Below are 14,191 nucleotides of genomic sequence, written 5' to 3'. Positions count from 1 at the left end.
AAATTTATAAAAAGATCAAGTGCCAAGTCTTGAACAAGATCTTGACTGTTTCGAAAGCCAAGATGCTGCCAATGTCAGGGGTTTCCGACAGAGAGGAGCAAGGAGGTCGAACAGCAGGGAGATGAACAAGACCAGGTTTGAAACAGATGCAAATAAACTAAAATAGAGCTCGAATGTAAGTTGCCTCATCTGAAAGAATACTCTTCAAGTCAGCAGTCTGCCCAACATCCCCAAGCTGATTAAAATTCATGCTCAGCATGCACTTAAAAGAGCACTGTTAAATTGTTGAGAAGGGACAAGAAGGCAAGCGGTCAGCTAATGCATTCTGCCACCCAAACCCAACAATTTAAAATGGTCCTGATACCCTGATGCTCACACATCCCTCCTTACAAGCCTGCACACAAACTGATTTAGAACTCTTACTGATAATATAATGGGGGAAGGGCAGTGACAACAAATTATTGTTACCTTGAGGAAATAAGCTATAAATTTGTCTCATAGGAATCATCTCAATGTCAAAGGGGAAAATTATAAATGAATGCTATAAAGTGGGATTACATAACATCACGGAAATAACACTGTCATTATCTGGGGCATCACGGGTCTGGATTGTTTCGTTTTTGAAACCAGAAAATGTCTGGAGTATTTAGAAATCTGTTCAGATGCTCTATTGCAGATATAAAAGTAAAGGGGGTAGGGGGTGGGGTGTCAAATGATTTAAAGACCTGAATGCTGTTTCTTCACCCTTTCCTAACAATACTTTTAGTGATCAGTTAAAAATAGCAACATTCACAGGAAACATCAATTTACTAACACTTGTTTTTGCCCAAATGGACACACGGAAGCAGAAGCTATATTGACAGCCAGCAAGCAAAGCATCCCCATGCACCAGGTTGTGACACTTACCTGCCCTCTCAGACCGTATTACAATAGTCATGCAACATAAAACAAGCAGAAGGCAGATTACTTAAAGGTTTGTGAACCTAATAGTTTTCCTTAGTTTTTTTTAAAGAAATCCTGAAATAAATAGAAACAGTCATTCTTTTCAACTTTTCAAATTAGTCATTTATAACGATTCGATAATTTAGGTTCACACTTACCTTTTAATATCATGCCTCAATCACTGAGCTCTGAATGGCCTTCGCCAGCAGATTTGGATTTCGAACACAGAGCAATTGAAACCCAGTTCCATTTTTTCCTCAACTGCAATTCAAGGTTTCCCCAAATAAATACAGAGGTCGTATTTGCTCTTCCCATCCAAGTTTTTTTCCTTAAGAAAAATTTTCAATTGAGACTAGACCTCGAGTTATAAAAGAGAAAAATCTCTTCTTGCAAAAAATTCAGGTAGAGATGTTTGATCATCACCATTTAATTGATTAAATAAGACTTCCGGTTCTAGAAGGCATTGGCATTTGACTCATACAATTCAGAGCTCAGTTATGCAAAGCAGTTAAGAGATGGCAAGGTGAACACGGTCATTTAGTACAAGACAGACGCAGTCTACTGCAGGCAAAGAGAAATAGATATAAAATCATCTTCTCACTTTCAAAATCAAGGAAAAAATTTGGCCCCTGCTCAAGGTCTGTGCATGTCAAAACTTTAAGAAGATTCCCCATGTTAAGGTACCTGTCAAGACAAGAATGAGAAAAGAGAAAATATCCCTTGATCAAAAAGAACATCTCAATGTTATTGTAAAAAAAGAAAGGAAGGAAAAGGTACGGGGCGGTGTTCACTAGGCCACGATCTCCTCCTCCAGGGCACTCAGACTGTGCTCGGGCAGACAGCAAGCCTGCTTTTCAAGGTGGTGGGCGGGAGCACCTGGAGGTGAACTGTGGTTTTCCTGTACACAGGACACGACTCTCGTTCCAATTCTGCTCAAAATTCACCCAACACAAGGTTCATTAATGGCCTTATAATGAAATATTCTTCAAGTATTCCAATAGTGCTAGTGCGCTCGAAAAGAAATCTCCATCAAGAATTGTTCGCATGCACTTTTGTTGATAATGCACTCAGGCAGCCAGGCATTCCACAGCTACATGGGAAGTGCTCTGACCAAAGCACGCCTTAGCCTTTATTGCAGGACCTACGACTCACCACCCTATGGTTATGAAATACAGCATGATTGCTAACCAACCTGGATTGTTACTGATTTAGTGATCACTTAAAATACGGTGCTGCGCGTTTGTTGTTGTTTTTTTTTTTTAACATGATTCAGGAATTGCAAGCACAGAGATTGCTGAGCATAGTCACTAAGGTCTACTGTGAGAATGTTCATCATAAGGCTACTTGCTTCATGGACTAATGAAAGGACAGCACTGGCTACAGACGCAACATGGTTTCAGCAAATGAAAAACTAAAGAATTATACACATGATGATGATGCTTGCCTACGGTTGAAAAAAAACAAAAACAAAAAAAGTACCATGCAACTTTTAAAAATATTTTTGCTCCCCATGTTTTATCAACAAATATTCTGGCTGGCCTTCACTGCGGTATGAGGATAATTCATCTTTCGACTTTACCAGTATGCACCAGCTGTGAAGGGCTAGAGAGACTTACTTTCAAAGTCCAAGAAAAAATGTGCTGCATTGTGGTCTATGTCCCTGGTTAGCACCTTAATGAGATTACCCATGCCAGCAAACCTAAAAATAAAAATGGCAACATCGTTTAGTTCCAATAAAAAGGTTTCAGCAAGAGGCCTGGGATTCCATAAAGGCTGGCTTGCTCGTAATTACCAGCAGGTGCAGGTTTATATGCTTCTGGCATCGAAAATTTGTAACAACAAAAACACAATTGGCGCTCAGTTCGTTTTATTAGTCCCTGCCCCTTTTATACACTTATCAAAAAAGCTACATAAAGCAAGATGGGGAGAAAGGGGCAGATTTTTACATATTAACTCGTAATAGTTAGATCTGAGTAGTACTATGCTACCGTTATACCTTTAAAATTCTTGAGGCATATAATATTTAAATTAGCACCAAAAATGGATTTTCAGAATAAGCCAATAATAACAAGACCATCCTTTTTAAGTAACAGAAATACTTCTTGCAAAAGCAATTCTTATTGGGAATACAAGAAAGGCTGAATTCAAACCACATTTAACCATTGACATCTGAAGGAAGTTATCAGTTAGTGACTTGATAAAAAAATTCACCACATAAACCAGTCTTTCATACATCTTCTATACCTTTAAGATGGAGGAAACTTTGTATTGCTGAACTCTTCCACTTAATATTCAAATACAGCTTAAAATCACATATTAGGTATGTCTAAACACAGCAAACAAAGCACAACATAGTCAATGTTCAGAGAGAAAAAAATCAAACACAGTCCTGGCATAACTCGCCCGATGATTTGCATTTGGTGAGGACAGAGGCATTGGGTACATCCGGGAAACCAAGGTCTGACCTGGGAGTTGTAGTCACTATAGCCAAGGCAGATTCCCACATCCTCCCCACCTCCACTGTCTGTATCTCAAGATTTTTCTACAAAGAGTAAGTCACTGACCAAATCACACCAAACCTGTCAGTAATAACACTTTCAATGGAGAAGGCAGATGCCCTATCACTAGCTCCCATTATGTGATAGTTCATTGGCACTTCTAGCGCCTGAGCTGCCCTACCTTTCTCTGCCTGCTCCCCAAAGACGAAATGGGTATGTAAGTACATGCTGATCTTTATATGAACCGTTCTTTGTCAATGTCTGATGGTGACTGGACCATATTTATTTTTAACATAAAATTTAGTTTTATTACAACAATCCAACTTATTCACAAATATGTTTGTTGACTGCTGAGTGGCCCTCCCTTCTGAAACCATAATATCCCAAAGGGAGATGCGGGGATTATTTTGACCTGACAAATCCCTGTGACATGGCACCCCAGTGGTCCCATGTGATGGCTTACCCACGGGGTGACTGGGTGAGACTAAAATAAAGGTTAAGGAAGAAATATTCCATATTTATATTATGTGGAATTTAATAATACCAAGGTTTTGTTAAATATTACACTCAATGAAAAGATGAACAGCTTTCCTAATTGTCACATCCAAAAACTTACCTGAAATCAGTTAACCTTATTCTGTAAGCTTATTAAAGGACCATTTGTAAACACGGTGTTTTATGACTCTGAGTGCTCTCAAACATGCACCGACTCTGACTCAACGAGTGAAGACCAAATATACAGAGAATTCTCTAGCAGATCAAAAGTGTGACTACAGAGTGAAAGACGTTCCTGGGAAAGGGAAAGGGCTGCTGATTGTCTGCAGCAGGAAAAAGGCTGTGCACCGCAGCGGGAAGGCTGGTCTCTGAAGTCGCTCCAAATGTCCAGTTCCGGCTTATGAGCTGCTTGACTTGAGGATGGCAGTTACGCTCCCTCGGGCTCACTTCCTTCACTGGGAAAATGGATCAGGAGTGCGGATTCATTCCGGAGCGCTGAGTGGTCAGTGAGATGAAGCACTTCCTTAGCAGTGTCTGGCACACAAGGAGGGGTCCAGCAAAGGTGGAGGGATACAATTCTAACCCCAATCAACCAGCAAACTTTTGACACCAATCATAACTCTCTTTTTCTCCTAACATAAAGCCGAGTCTTCAACTGATGAACAAAAGTTGACGCGCTAAGTCAGAGTGTATCACGAAGCCCATTTTCACACCATTTTGGTCTAGATTATTGCTGAGTTCCAGGAGCAGCAGTAAATCATCAGGTCCAGGAAGGAGGGCGAACCGAAGAGATCAGGTTTCGTCCCCTTTACTCCCTGGATGTCCCCCCAACCCCCACCCCCAGCCGGACTGCTGGTCTACCCTCAGCAGAATGATGAGCCTGTCTACTGCTCTTGCCTCCTGCATTTCTCAGCAAGCCCTTTAGCAAAAAGGTCATCCACTACCCAGTCCTTCCTTCCTATCTTTACAATAAAACATCATTTGAATGAGAATTACTTAGGAGTAAAAGACTTAGTGTTTACTTTGAAATCATTCATACACTCACTCACTGCCATTGAGTCCATTTTGTGATTCTGACCCCAATGCAACACCGCACTACCCCTTTGTATGGCTGCATCAGACCTGGTCTTACCTTGTCATCCCACCACAGGCCGCTTGAAAACAGTGTGGGTTTAGTCAGCACTCTCAACCATGGCACTTCACCAAACAACTCTGTTGTGGGGGGGGGGGGGTCTGATCCACATTGTAAAAACACACACACACACACACACACACACACCAGCTTCTCCAAGTTACAGTGACCAAAATGTCCCCAGACATTGCCTGTCCCCTGCAGAGCAAAACTGCGGCTGGTTGAGATCCACTGATCTACTGTTTCTTCCAGCGCACCTCAAGAGACAGTGGCTGTGAGGCAACTCCACCAACAGGTCTGCTGAAAAACTCATGGGAGTCTTCAAAGATCTGAAAATAGTTCTATTGTAACATTTTGCGAGGATAAACAGGAAATTAAATCCTTATCCATCTTGCCATTTCTAACTCTTCAGCCAAAAATCATTAGCAGCTTAGGTTACAAATTAAAACTAACCCCCCTCCAAACCCTCCTCCGTGAGGTGAATCTGAATGAAGTGGACACATGGTGGTTCCAGGGTCAACTCTGGTTCCAGACTTTGGCTTCAACACTGCCAGGCGTTGTGACTTCAGTCATGTTTCCCAAATGTTCTGTAAAATGTGTGTAATGGCCCCAGCTACAAAGAGTTCCAAAAGTCATTAAATGGGACCATAAAATACGCATGCAGTGCCACCCCTGGCTGTATCTGATGGTATTCCTGCCACAGTTGTCAGAGCAACCTGGCTGAATGAGAAGCACCCCTGGAATGTGTGGCATGGGAACCAGGGCAGCCACACCCCCTGCAGCAGAGGCAGGCAGCTTGTCAGAGTGACTTGAGTGGAAAGTCACAGAAAGGGGGCCCTGCAGTGATGTGTCCCAGCTCCATGGTGAGCTGTTTGGTTTTTCCTTTCCCTCTGGTTTTAAGACACCCTGGTTTCCTTGAACCAATCACTTTTAACCTGTTGAGTAAGTAAGCAAATCCTCAAAGATTTAAAAACAAACAAAATTTTAAATAAGTTATATGTAAAACTCAAGAAAAAATACAGCTTTCGATCCAGGTCTCACTCCCTCTCCTTTCCTCCTAAGATACTTTTCTTCACCTGGAGCTGAAGATAGCACACTCTTCAGCATCTCCATCCTACTTACGTACGTCTGCTCTTTATTCAGCATCCTTCTGTAACTCCTCCCGTGTTAGAACAAAAGATAAATACATTTGATTCCATTTCTCCTACTACCTGCCAGGCCATTCCTTTGCTTCTCTTATTCCCAGCCCGCTCCCCATAGTTCTCTGTGAAACCTGTTCCAACCTGGCTTTCATCCAAAGCCTATGAGACCACCACCAAAGATGCTCTAGCACGGCCATTGTTGCCCTCACGATGTAATCGGCTGTGAGCGGCCCTGCAGTTGGGGGGAGATCAGGGTGGAGAGCAACCCCTTACTCAGGTCACAGGCTGGATGAAATGGGAAGTTTCCTCAGTTGGAGGTGGTCTACTTCATATGTAAGTCGACTGTCGAGAGCACGCTTGCTTCTTGCTGGGGGCATGGGGGGGTCCTGCATCTGGCTCACTGCCATCGGACCACTTCTTTGGACTTGAACTCACGGCCTCCCAGGCCCGAGAGCCATTACCAGCCTGCCACCTGGAGGCTACACAAGTAAGGAGAGGTCTCCAGCTTAACATCTGACCTTCAGACTTGAACTAAATTGGATTGATCCACTTCTACAATTGTGTGGGCCACTTTCTTGACATAAACTTCTCTGTATGTGTGCGCCTATGCACGCGTGCTTGTGCGCACATGTCCACACATTATTCAGAAAATACGGGATTACCTTAACACCCTTAGCGAGGGAGGCTCTGGCAGCATTTGTTTTAGTTACACGATCATTTGAGCAAGAGCTACCATCCGAATCCTGCTCGGCTTTTACTGTGGCTGTGACTGACAGCAGGAAAGGGCAGCTGGAAGTACTGGAACCACCACCACAGCCTGTTCTGTAATCGCCACCCTGGCCTTCAGCCACTTGCTCTGTGGATTCCCTCGCTGTCTTACAACCTTCTTCTTGCATTTACTTTCCCCTCTTCTCGAGAGAGAGACTGCTAAAGAGTCCTTGCCGTTTGTTCTGGCACAGTGGTGCTGGTAGGCCGCTAACTGCAGACAACAAGGCTCCTTCTGCCTTGGCCTTCTTGTTTCTGATCACTGTGTGGTATACACAAGTTTAAGCAGAACTTGAGACTGTAGGAATCCAACTTTCCTCCTTACCCCCAATCCCACTGAATGGGATAAAAAAGTAGACTCAGTGACCCTCGGGGCTCCATATCCACAGACTCTCTCAGCCTCAGAAGCACTTCCTCAGCCATCTGTTCCGTCTCCTCCCCAGACTCGTCTCTATCAGCGGGTTTCCCATTATGTCCCCCATCAGTGGGAGGCACTAAAAGGAAACTGGCCAAGTGGGGAAAGAAGATCCCTCTCCTTTCTTCACGTGCTGTCAGCATTTCCTCCAGCAGCAAAAGGAGGCTACTGTCTCAGGCTTTGTTTCTCCTGGACGTCCTTCCAGCAGTGCAATGTCAGGCCTCAGGCCCTGTAGGGTTCCTCTGCGTACCTGAGCTCTGTCTAGCCCACCTCCTCTTCCCAGGGAGCCCCCTGCCTACTCTCCTTCTCACTCTAGCAGTGACAGTGGCTCCCCGTGGTTACTATGAATATCGGGGTTGCCTCAGCGCCTTCTTTCTGCTCTTTCAGGCTCCCAACACTGTGCCCGTATCGAGTAATCCCCTGCTTCCCGATGAGGAGGGTGGCTCCTGCTTTCCCACTCTGAGTGTGCTGGGCACTGGGGACAGTGGGGTTTCCGCCACCCTATCAACCCTCCACCTCACCTGTTTCCACAGTGCCGTCTCCAAGTCTCCGGTCCTCAACAGCTGTGAGGAAAGAGATCCTTTGCCTCTACTCCGTGGGACTAGCTATAAGGAAAGGAGGGCGACTGACAATGGCAGGGCTGAGTCTCACAGGCTCCCTGCCCCTAAAACCATCCCAAGAGTACTCCAACCTCACAATGAACAACTTCACCCATGTCCACTTCAATCAGTTTTTTTTGCTAATTAACTACATGTACATTAAATCTTTTGACTTAAAGTAAGAGCTTAAATTCTTACAAGAAATTGACTTAGAGAAATAAACATGGTCTAAAAAGGACACAGCAGTATCTGTAGGCATATGTATATATGTGTTAATGTGTACTACAATTTACGGTACATACTCACGTATAAGCCGAGGCACCTAATTTTACCACAAAAACTGCATTAAAAACGTGCTGAAAAACTCAGCTTATACTCAACTTATATTATACTCGGGTATAATATACAGTATATTCTCTACACATATTGAGCCTAATGGGGCACAGTCATCGATAGTACCAAGACATAACCTAACATCCCATAGGGCTGGTTTACAAAGTATGAAGGCTTGGGGATCATCATTTCAGGGAACAACTTGGTCAGCTGTCAATACACAGTTCATGAAACTAAACCTCCGTGTGTTGACCAGCATCAGGGGTCTTAAAGGTGTATGTAAATATTGATCACTACCTGTCTGTAGAATAAAAAGGCTCAGGTAAAAACTAGTCACAGTCCATGCTATCACAGCCTCTACCAGTCTGCGCCTGGAGCAACTAGATGGCACCCTCCTCCCATGGCTGATTGCTCGGATCAGGGACACGATGCACGGTCCCAGTTAGAACTGGGGGAGACCTTAAACAAGACAAGACTTAGTGAACCAATGATGCAAAGGGTAACCAGGAGACTACTTGGATTGGGGACCGAAGCAGCTCCTGCTGGTCCTGTGACCGTCAGTGAGAACACAGGCTGGCTTATAAACTAAGCACGATCGCTCAGGAATACTAGGCTCCCTAAAATAGCTAACTACACGCAACCAAATGGCTAACAACGAAGACTGGGAGGCTAGACTCATGGTAAGAACCCACTGAATGGGAACATAGCAGACTTCCGCTGACACATTGTGAAGAATGTAACCAACAGAATGAAGAAGGTTGTGTTGAAACTGCTGTGGGGAAGAGGTGGAGACACACAGTACAAATCCTTTTTCTCACTCAATTCCCTTGATTTGTCTTTTGAGAATCATCCATGTAATTCGTTAATTTTAATGGTTACATACTATATTCCACTGCTCAAAGAAACCAGTTTAGTTTTTCAATTCCTGGCTGATGAACAATGAAGGTTGTTTCCCAATTTTCTGTAACAACAAAATCATGATATATCTATATACATATGATATATAGATTTATACATTTTCTATCCGCGCGCGCACACACGCGCACACACACACACACACACATACTATATACATGTATATATATGTTAAGCGTGGCCATGTACAAGAATTCCTCGAGTAGCGCTTCTCAGCCCCTTTGGGGCTGGAACAACCCTTTCACAGGGGGAGCCCAATTCATTACAGTAGCAAATTAACAGTGATGAAGTAGCAATGAAAATAATTTGACGGTTGGAGTTCACCACATGAGGAACCATACTAAAGGGCCACGGCATTAGGAAGGTTGAGAACCACTGTTCTAGAGGATGAAGCTAAAACCAAACGCACTCCCATTGAGTGGATTTCAACTCCCTGTGGCGCTAGAGAGAGCAGCTACTTAGAAACCACAGGCAGCTTACTTTACTAGAAAGAGCCAAAGTGCTTACCAAGGTGCTTCTATCAGAGCCAGGGATAACCAAAGAGACGTCCTCTTTGCCCATCCTCTAAGATATACAACGAATAATTAGATTATGAAAAACCTGTCTGTACTTTTGTTATTTCCAGTAAAAATGAGCATCTTTTTTTATTAGCCATCTGGGTTTCCTCCTCTGTGAAGCAGAGGGTAAGGAGAAAGCAGGAGGAAGGGGAAGCTTCCACCCTCCGACCAGAAGCAGCCTGCAGCTGCTACAGGAACAACAGAGAGGGAGGCAGCCAGCACTCTCCCTCTGCACAGGCCTTCCGCCTTGGCTCCCCCAGCCTTTAGTCTCTTTGCCACCAAGCTCTACACTGAAAACACCCTCTGTCTGAAGTGCCCAGAGTGGTTTATTTTCCTAAACTGGACTTCAACTGATAAGCTTTCAATTCCCCCAATGACTGTGGATTTTAAGAATTCTTAGACATTCAGGACACAAATCTTTTGATGCTCACATACAAAGCAAAAACTTTCTGCCGACTTCTATGCAGATCATTATTCTGTTTATGGGGTTGTGTGCCCCACATTATCAAGTTTTCCGTCTTTTCTTTGTGGTCTCTGCCCACTGTTAAAGTAGTGGAAAAGTCTTCAAAATCGCCCGAACTACTTTCGGCCTCTTATTCAGCCATGTATGAATATCACATTCCATGAAAAGCTGATGGGTTTTTCTTCTATTCTTCATTAAAAAGATTACACAAGTATCTAATATAAAACGTCATCCTTGCATTTTAAGGATCAACCCCATTTGGTAATTTTTAAAGAACAGATTTTTAGTTTGGGTTTAGTAATAATTTACTTTGGATTATTTCATAGGTGAGTGAGACGGACCTAAAATTTTTCTCTCCATCCTCAGTCACTTTTGCTATCAGGTTTACTTTACATATAGATTCTGGATTGTTTATATAAGGTTTTAAAGTATCAATTCTTTAATGGGAAGTTCTTTCTTGAAACAAACAAACAAACGTAATAGGTCTAAATCTTTTTCATCGCTGACACTCTAGCTTCTGGCAATTCAAGTCAACATCTTGATCCTAGGACTACGGCATTCTCAAAAACAGCAGTGATCCCTAGACTAACTACCACCACCCTTGACAGTAACTGACAGCTCGGAAGGGCGTCCTGATCCACTACACGAAGCCACTCCATTCCCCACCCTCCGCCTCCTTTCCCGCCATCACCAAGCTACAGCAAACAGAGCAGGGATCCAGTCTGATGGCAGTGAAGAGATGAACTAGGTACTGTGCACACTCCTTCCTCCCCTCAGGGCTCCCACAGGGGGAGTGAAAGGTGTGGGAAACATGCAATCTCCAGCCACTAGGCCCCGCACCAGGGTCTCACAAACAGGAGTAAAGTATTATTGCCAGTTGTATTTTTGTTCTCTCTGGTTGGGTTGGGGACTCTTCTACTGGTTCCTTTGAAGACAGACATTAGGGAGAAAAGCTCTATAAGCAATATTCACTGAATCAGAGAATCCTAAGCCAAGAAGGGCCATCCACACTAAAACAGTAACCTACCTGAGACATTAGCCTTAGTGTGAATTTACTCTACAACATGCATGCCAACATTCTAGCCTCCATGAAAACACTTTGTCAGCATAACTTTTTCCAAGAAGTCATTAGATTTTGAAATGACTTGAATCTAGAAACTTCAGTAAGTGTTTTAGAAATTTAAGTGTATATTTATGAACTCCCTGTGTCAACCACTATAAAGGGAGAGAGCTTTGATTCATAATGAATACAGTATGAGTCACACAATTCTTAAGCCACGATCCGCCCACAGATAATTTCTCCTTTTAAGGAGCCCTGTCAAGTAAGAATGGGACTGGTAACTGCAAGCTTGGTGGTTCAAACCCACCAACAGCTCCATGGACGAAATGATTGAGGCTGTCTGCTCCTATAAAGATTTACAGCCTCGGAAACTCTGTACAGGGTTGATATGAGTTGGAATTGACTCCAGAGTGGATTTGGGGTGAAATTTCCCCTCTGTGGTTCTAGTTCCAGTGATCTCCAGGAACCAAAGTCAATAGACAAATACTGCACATGTGCCAATCCACTCAGGAACTGAAGTTACCTGAAATACAGTCCAGTGACAGTTCCCCATCAGGCTACAGAGGCTGTCACATATGCACACAATTATTACTAATGTTAATTACACATATAGCCTGTCTACGAGTTATGAAGACTTAGAACCTGGAAAAGAATGACTTTTATAAATGGATATTAACAACCAAAGAACTAAGAAGCTAAGGGCAACAGAACAATGTGTGTGCATATGTTGTCTATCCAAATTGCCTTGCACAGCACCTTACAAACTGTCTACACTAAATAAATGTGTAAGTCAATGGATGAGATCTTACTGTGCACCATAAGCTAAATACACACATAATTATACTAAGGGTATGAATGGCATTTCACAAACTCTTTGAAGCCCTCTTGTACAGTATAATCTAATAAAATCTTCAGCTACTTAACATTCATGATGCCCATTCTGCTTTTAAGAAACCTGACAGAAGGATCAAGTAGTAGTTTGTCAAAGATCAACCAATTAGTAAGCACTAATGCTGGAAACCAAGCCCAGTTCACCTAACCACTGTGCATTAATATTGCTTCTTAGTCAATAAACACAAACATACAATAAACACATTCATCCAAAAGGAGTTAAAATGTTTCTCATAAATGTTCTCAAAACAAGTTTAAATCAATACTAAGATTCAAATTTCTACATGGGGGGGGGGGTTGTGGCCTCATAGAAAGCAAATGTTTAAGGGGGAAAAAATGCAATACAGAAAAGAAGGCAAGTCCTGCCTTAGCAATGTCTTTAAATATTTATCTACTGGTAGGTAGGCCTTTCTTTATGTGCCGGACAGACTAAAGGAATTTAACAGTGAAATTACAAGGAGGCAGTCAAAACCAGTTCTTGTTCTTGACCACAGAATAAAAGCAGTCCCTTAAACACAGTTCCCCTAGGCACATCATAACCAAACAGTGTACAGAAGCAAATATTAAATCCATTTTTCTTGTCTTGGTAATCATTTATTTAGGTTTTAAGATGTACACTTGAGTGGCTTTTCTGTTTACAAATCAGTACTTGTAATGCTACACAGACTCCAGCAGATGTCACACATTGCACTGTGATCCTATAGAGGAGCTAGTATTCAGAATTTAATGCGTTTGTAGTACATCATTTCACAAAGTATTGGAGATTAAATAGGGATCCCCTGGGGAGACTGAGAAAGCAAACTCCCTGATTCTATTCAAAGAGCCAGAGCCTGCTGATACCGTTGACTAAAACACATTATAAAAGCTGATGGGGAAAAAAAGGTGACCTACTGCTCTCTTAGTCACATAGTAATTTTAAATGGCTTTTAAAAGACCATTGCATAAGAACATACTGCCACCTGTGCATATCATAAACTTTTGAAGTAGGCATGCCATCTAGTTAGTACCACTTTTAATGGGATATACACACACATGCATCTATATATATATAACAAGCTGTTTGAGAGCTTTTACCATCTGTCTAACGTTGCTGGGATAGGGCAGAGAAGGCAGTGAAAGGGATGATGGATAGAAGCCACGTCGCTCAAGCCCTCACCACGCTGTGGCATGACTTGGGCACAAGCAACAAGTGAGTGAAACAACTGGGTTTATCCAATGACTCATTTGTGCCTCTTTGGAGACAACCATCTTTGAAAGGCAGCATCTGGGCCAAATGGGATTGCTACAACAGACCAAGAACTACAAACAAAAACTGAAGACAAGTCACCAGGTAAACTGTAGGACAAATCTCAGGCATTTTTTGCTCTCAACTAACCTTGCGTCTGCCGCCCCGCCCTTCGTTTACAGTCGTCTACGAGCTGCTAGACAAGCAGCTGCATTAGTGATGCCCTTCCAGGCTTTTCCTACTGGCACATGGTCAAGGAGCCTGTCCAAAATAGCATGAAGCACCTTGTGACTTCGCCAAAATATACCCTTTGTACCTCCAGGGCACAAGCAAGGGGCACATACTACTATTCACACCCTTGCCATAACAGCTCACTACGACACTGCCCCCGCTAAACTTCTGGCAATCCACACGGACATTTAATTTTCCCATGTTCAATTCATGTTCTTTCAACCTGAATGTGAGCTCTTGGAAGGAGGCCCGCTTCAAGTCTGCACCGACTACTGCCTCCTCCGCTGCCCGTGCCCTTGATTGTCAGTCACACTGGATCAGCAGAGAGAATCTCTCCAGAGCTACTGCAAGAGGCCCAGGCCTTTGTATCGCCGATTAAGATATTGCTTAAGAATTCAATTTAAGATTACAATATTAAAACTAAACTTGCCCAAGTATAATGGGCGAGAAAGGGCCAGCTGACTTTTCAAGAAGAGCATCCTTGATTTGGGATTCACAGATCCCAGATGGAATTCAGCAGTTCCTAAT

At 43.1% G+C, this 14,191-nt stretch overlaps 1 protein-coding gene across 7 annotated transcripts in view; it reads right to left on the bottom strand.

Annotated features, from left to right (window-relative positions):
- The window catches only part of CYRIB (CYFIP related Rac1 interactor B), a 139,112-nt gene that overhangs the window by 24,972 nt on the left and 99,949 nt on the right, over window positions 1–14,191 (bottom strand). For 4 of the 7 annotated variants that reach the window (XM_075549262.1, XM_075549260.1, XM_075549263.1 and 1 more), the window contains one exon: window positions 1,544–1,626. In XM_075549262.1, coding sequence (XP_075405377.1) covers window positions 1,544–1,616 — 73 coding nt within the window. In that variant the 5' untranslated portion in view covers window positions 1,617–1,626. Of the gene's footprint in view, window positions 1–1,543; window positions 1,627–2,558; window positions 2,642–7,910; window positions 7,995–14,191 lie in introns of those variants that run through there. The other 3 variants (XM_075549264.1, XM_075549265.1, XM_075549266.1) reach the window with 3 other exon arrangements.

This window comes from Tenrec ecaudatus, chromosome 5, assembly GCF_050624435.1.
Source record: "Tenrec ecaudatus isolate mTenEca1 chromosome 5, mTenEca1.hap1, whole genome shotgun sequence".
Taxonomy (NCBI): Eukaryota; Metazoa; Chordata; class Mammalia; order Afrosoricida; family Tenrecidae; genus Tenrec; species Tenrec ecaudatus.
The sequence above is the reverse complement of the archived record's forward strand: the minus strand, read 5'-3'. Positions and strand labels throughout refer to the sequence as shown.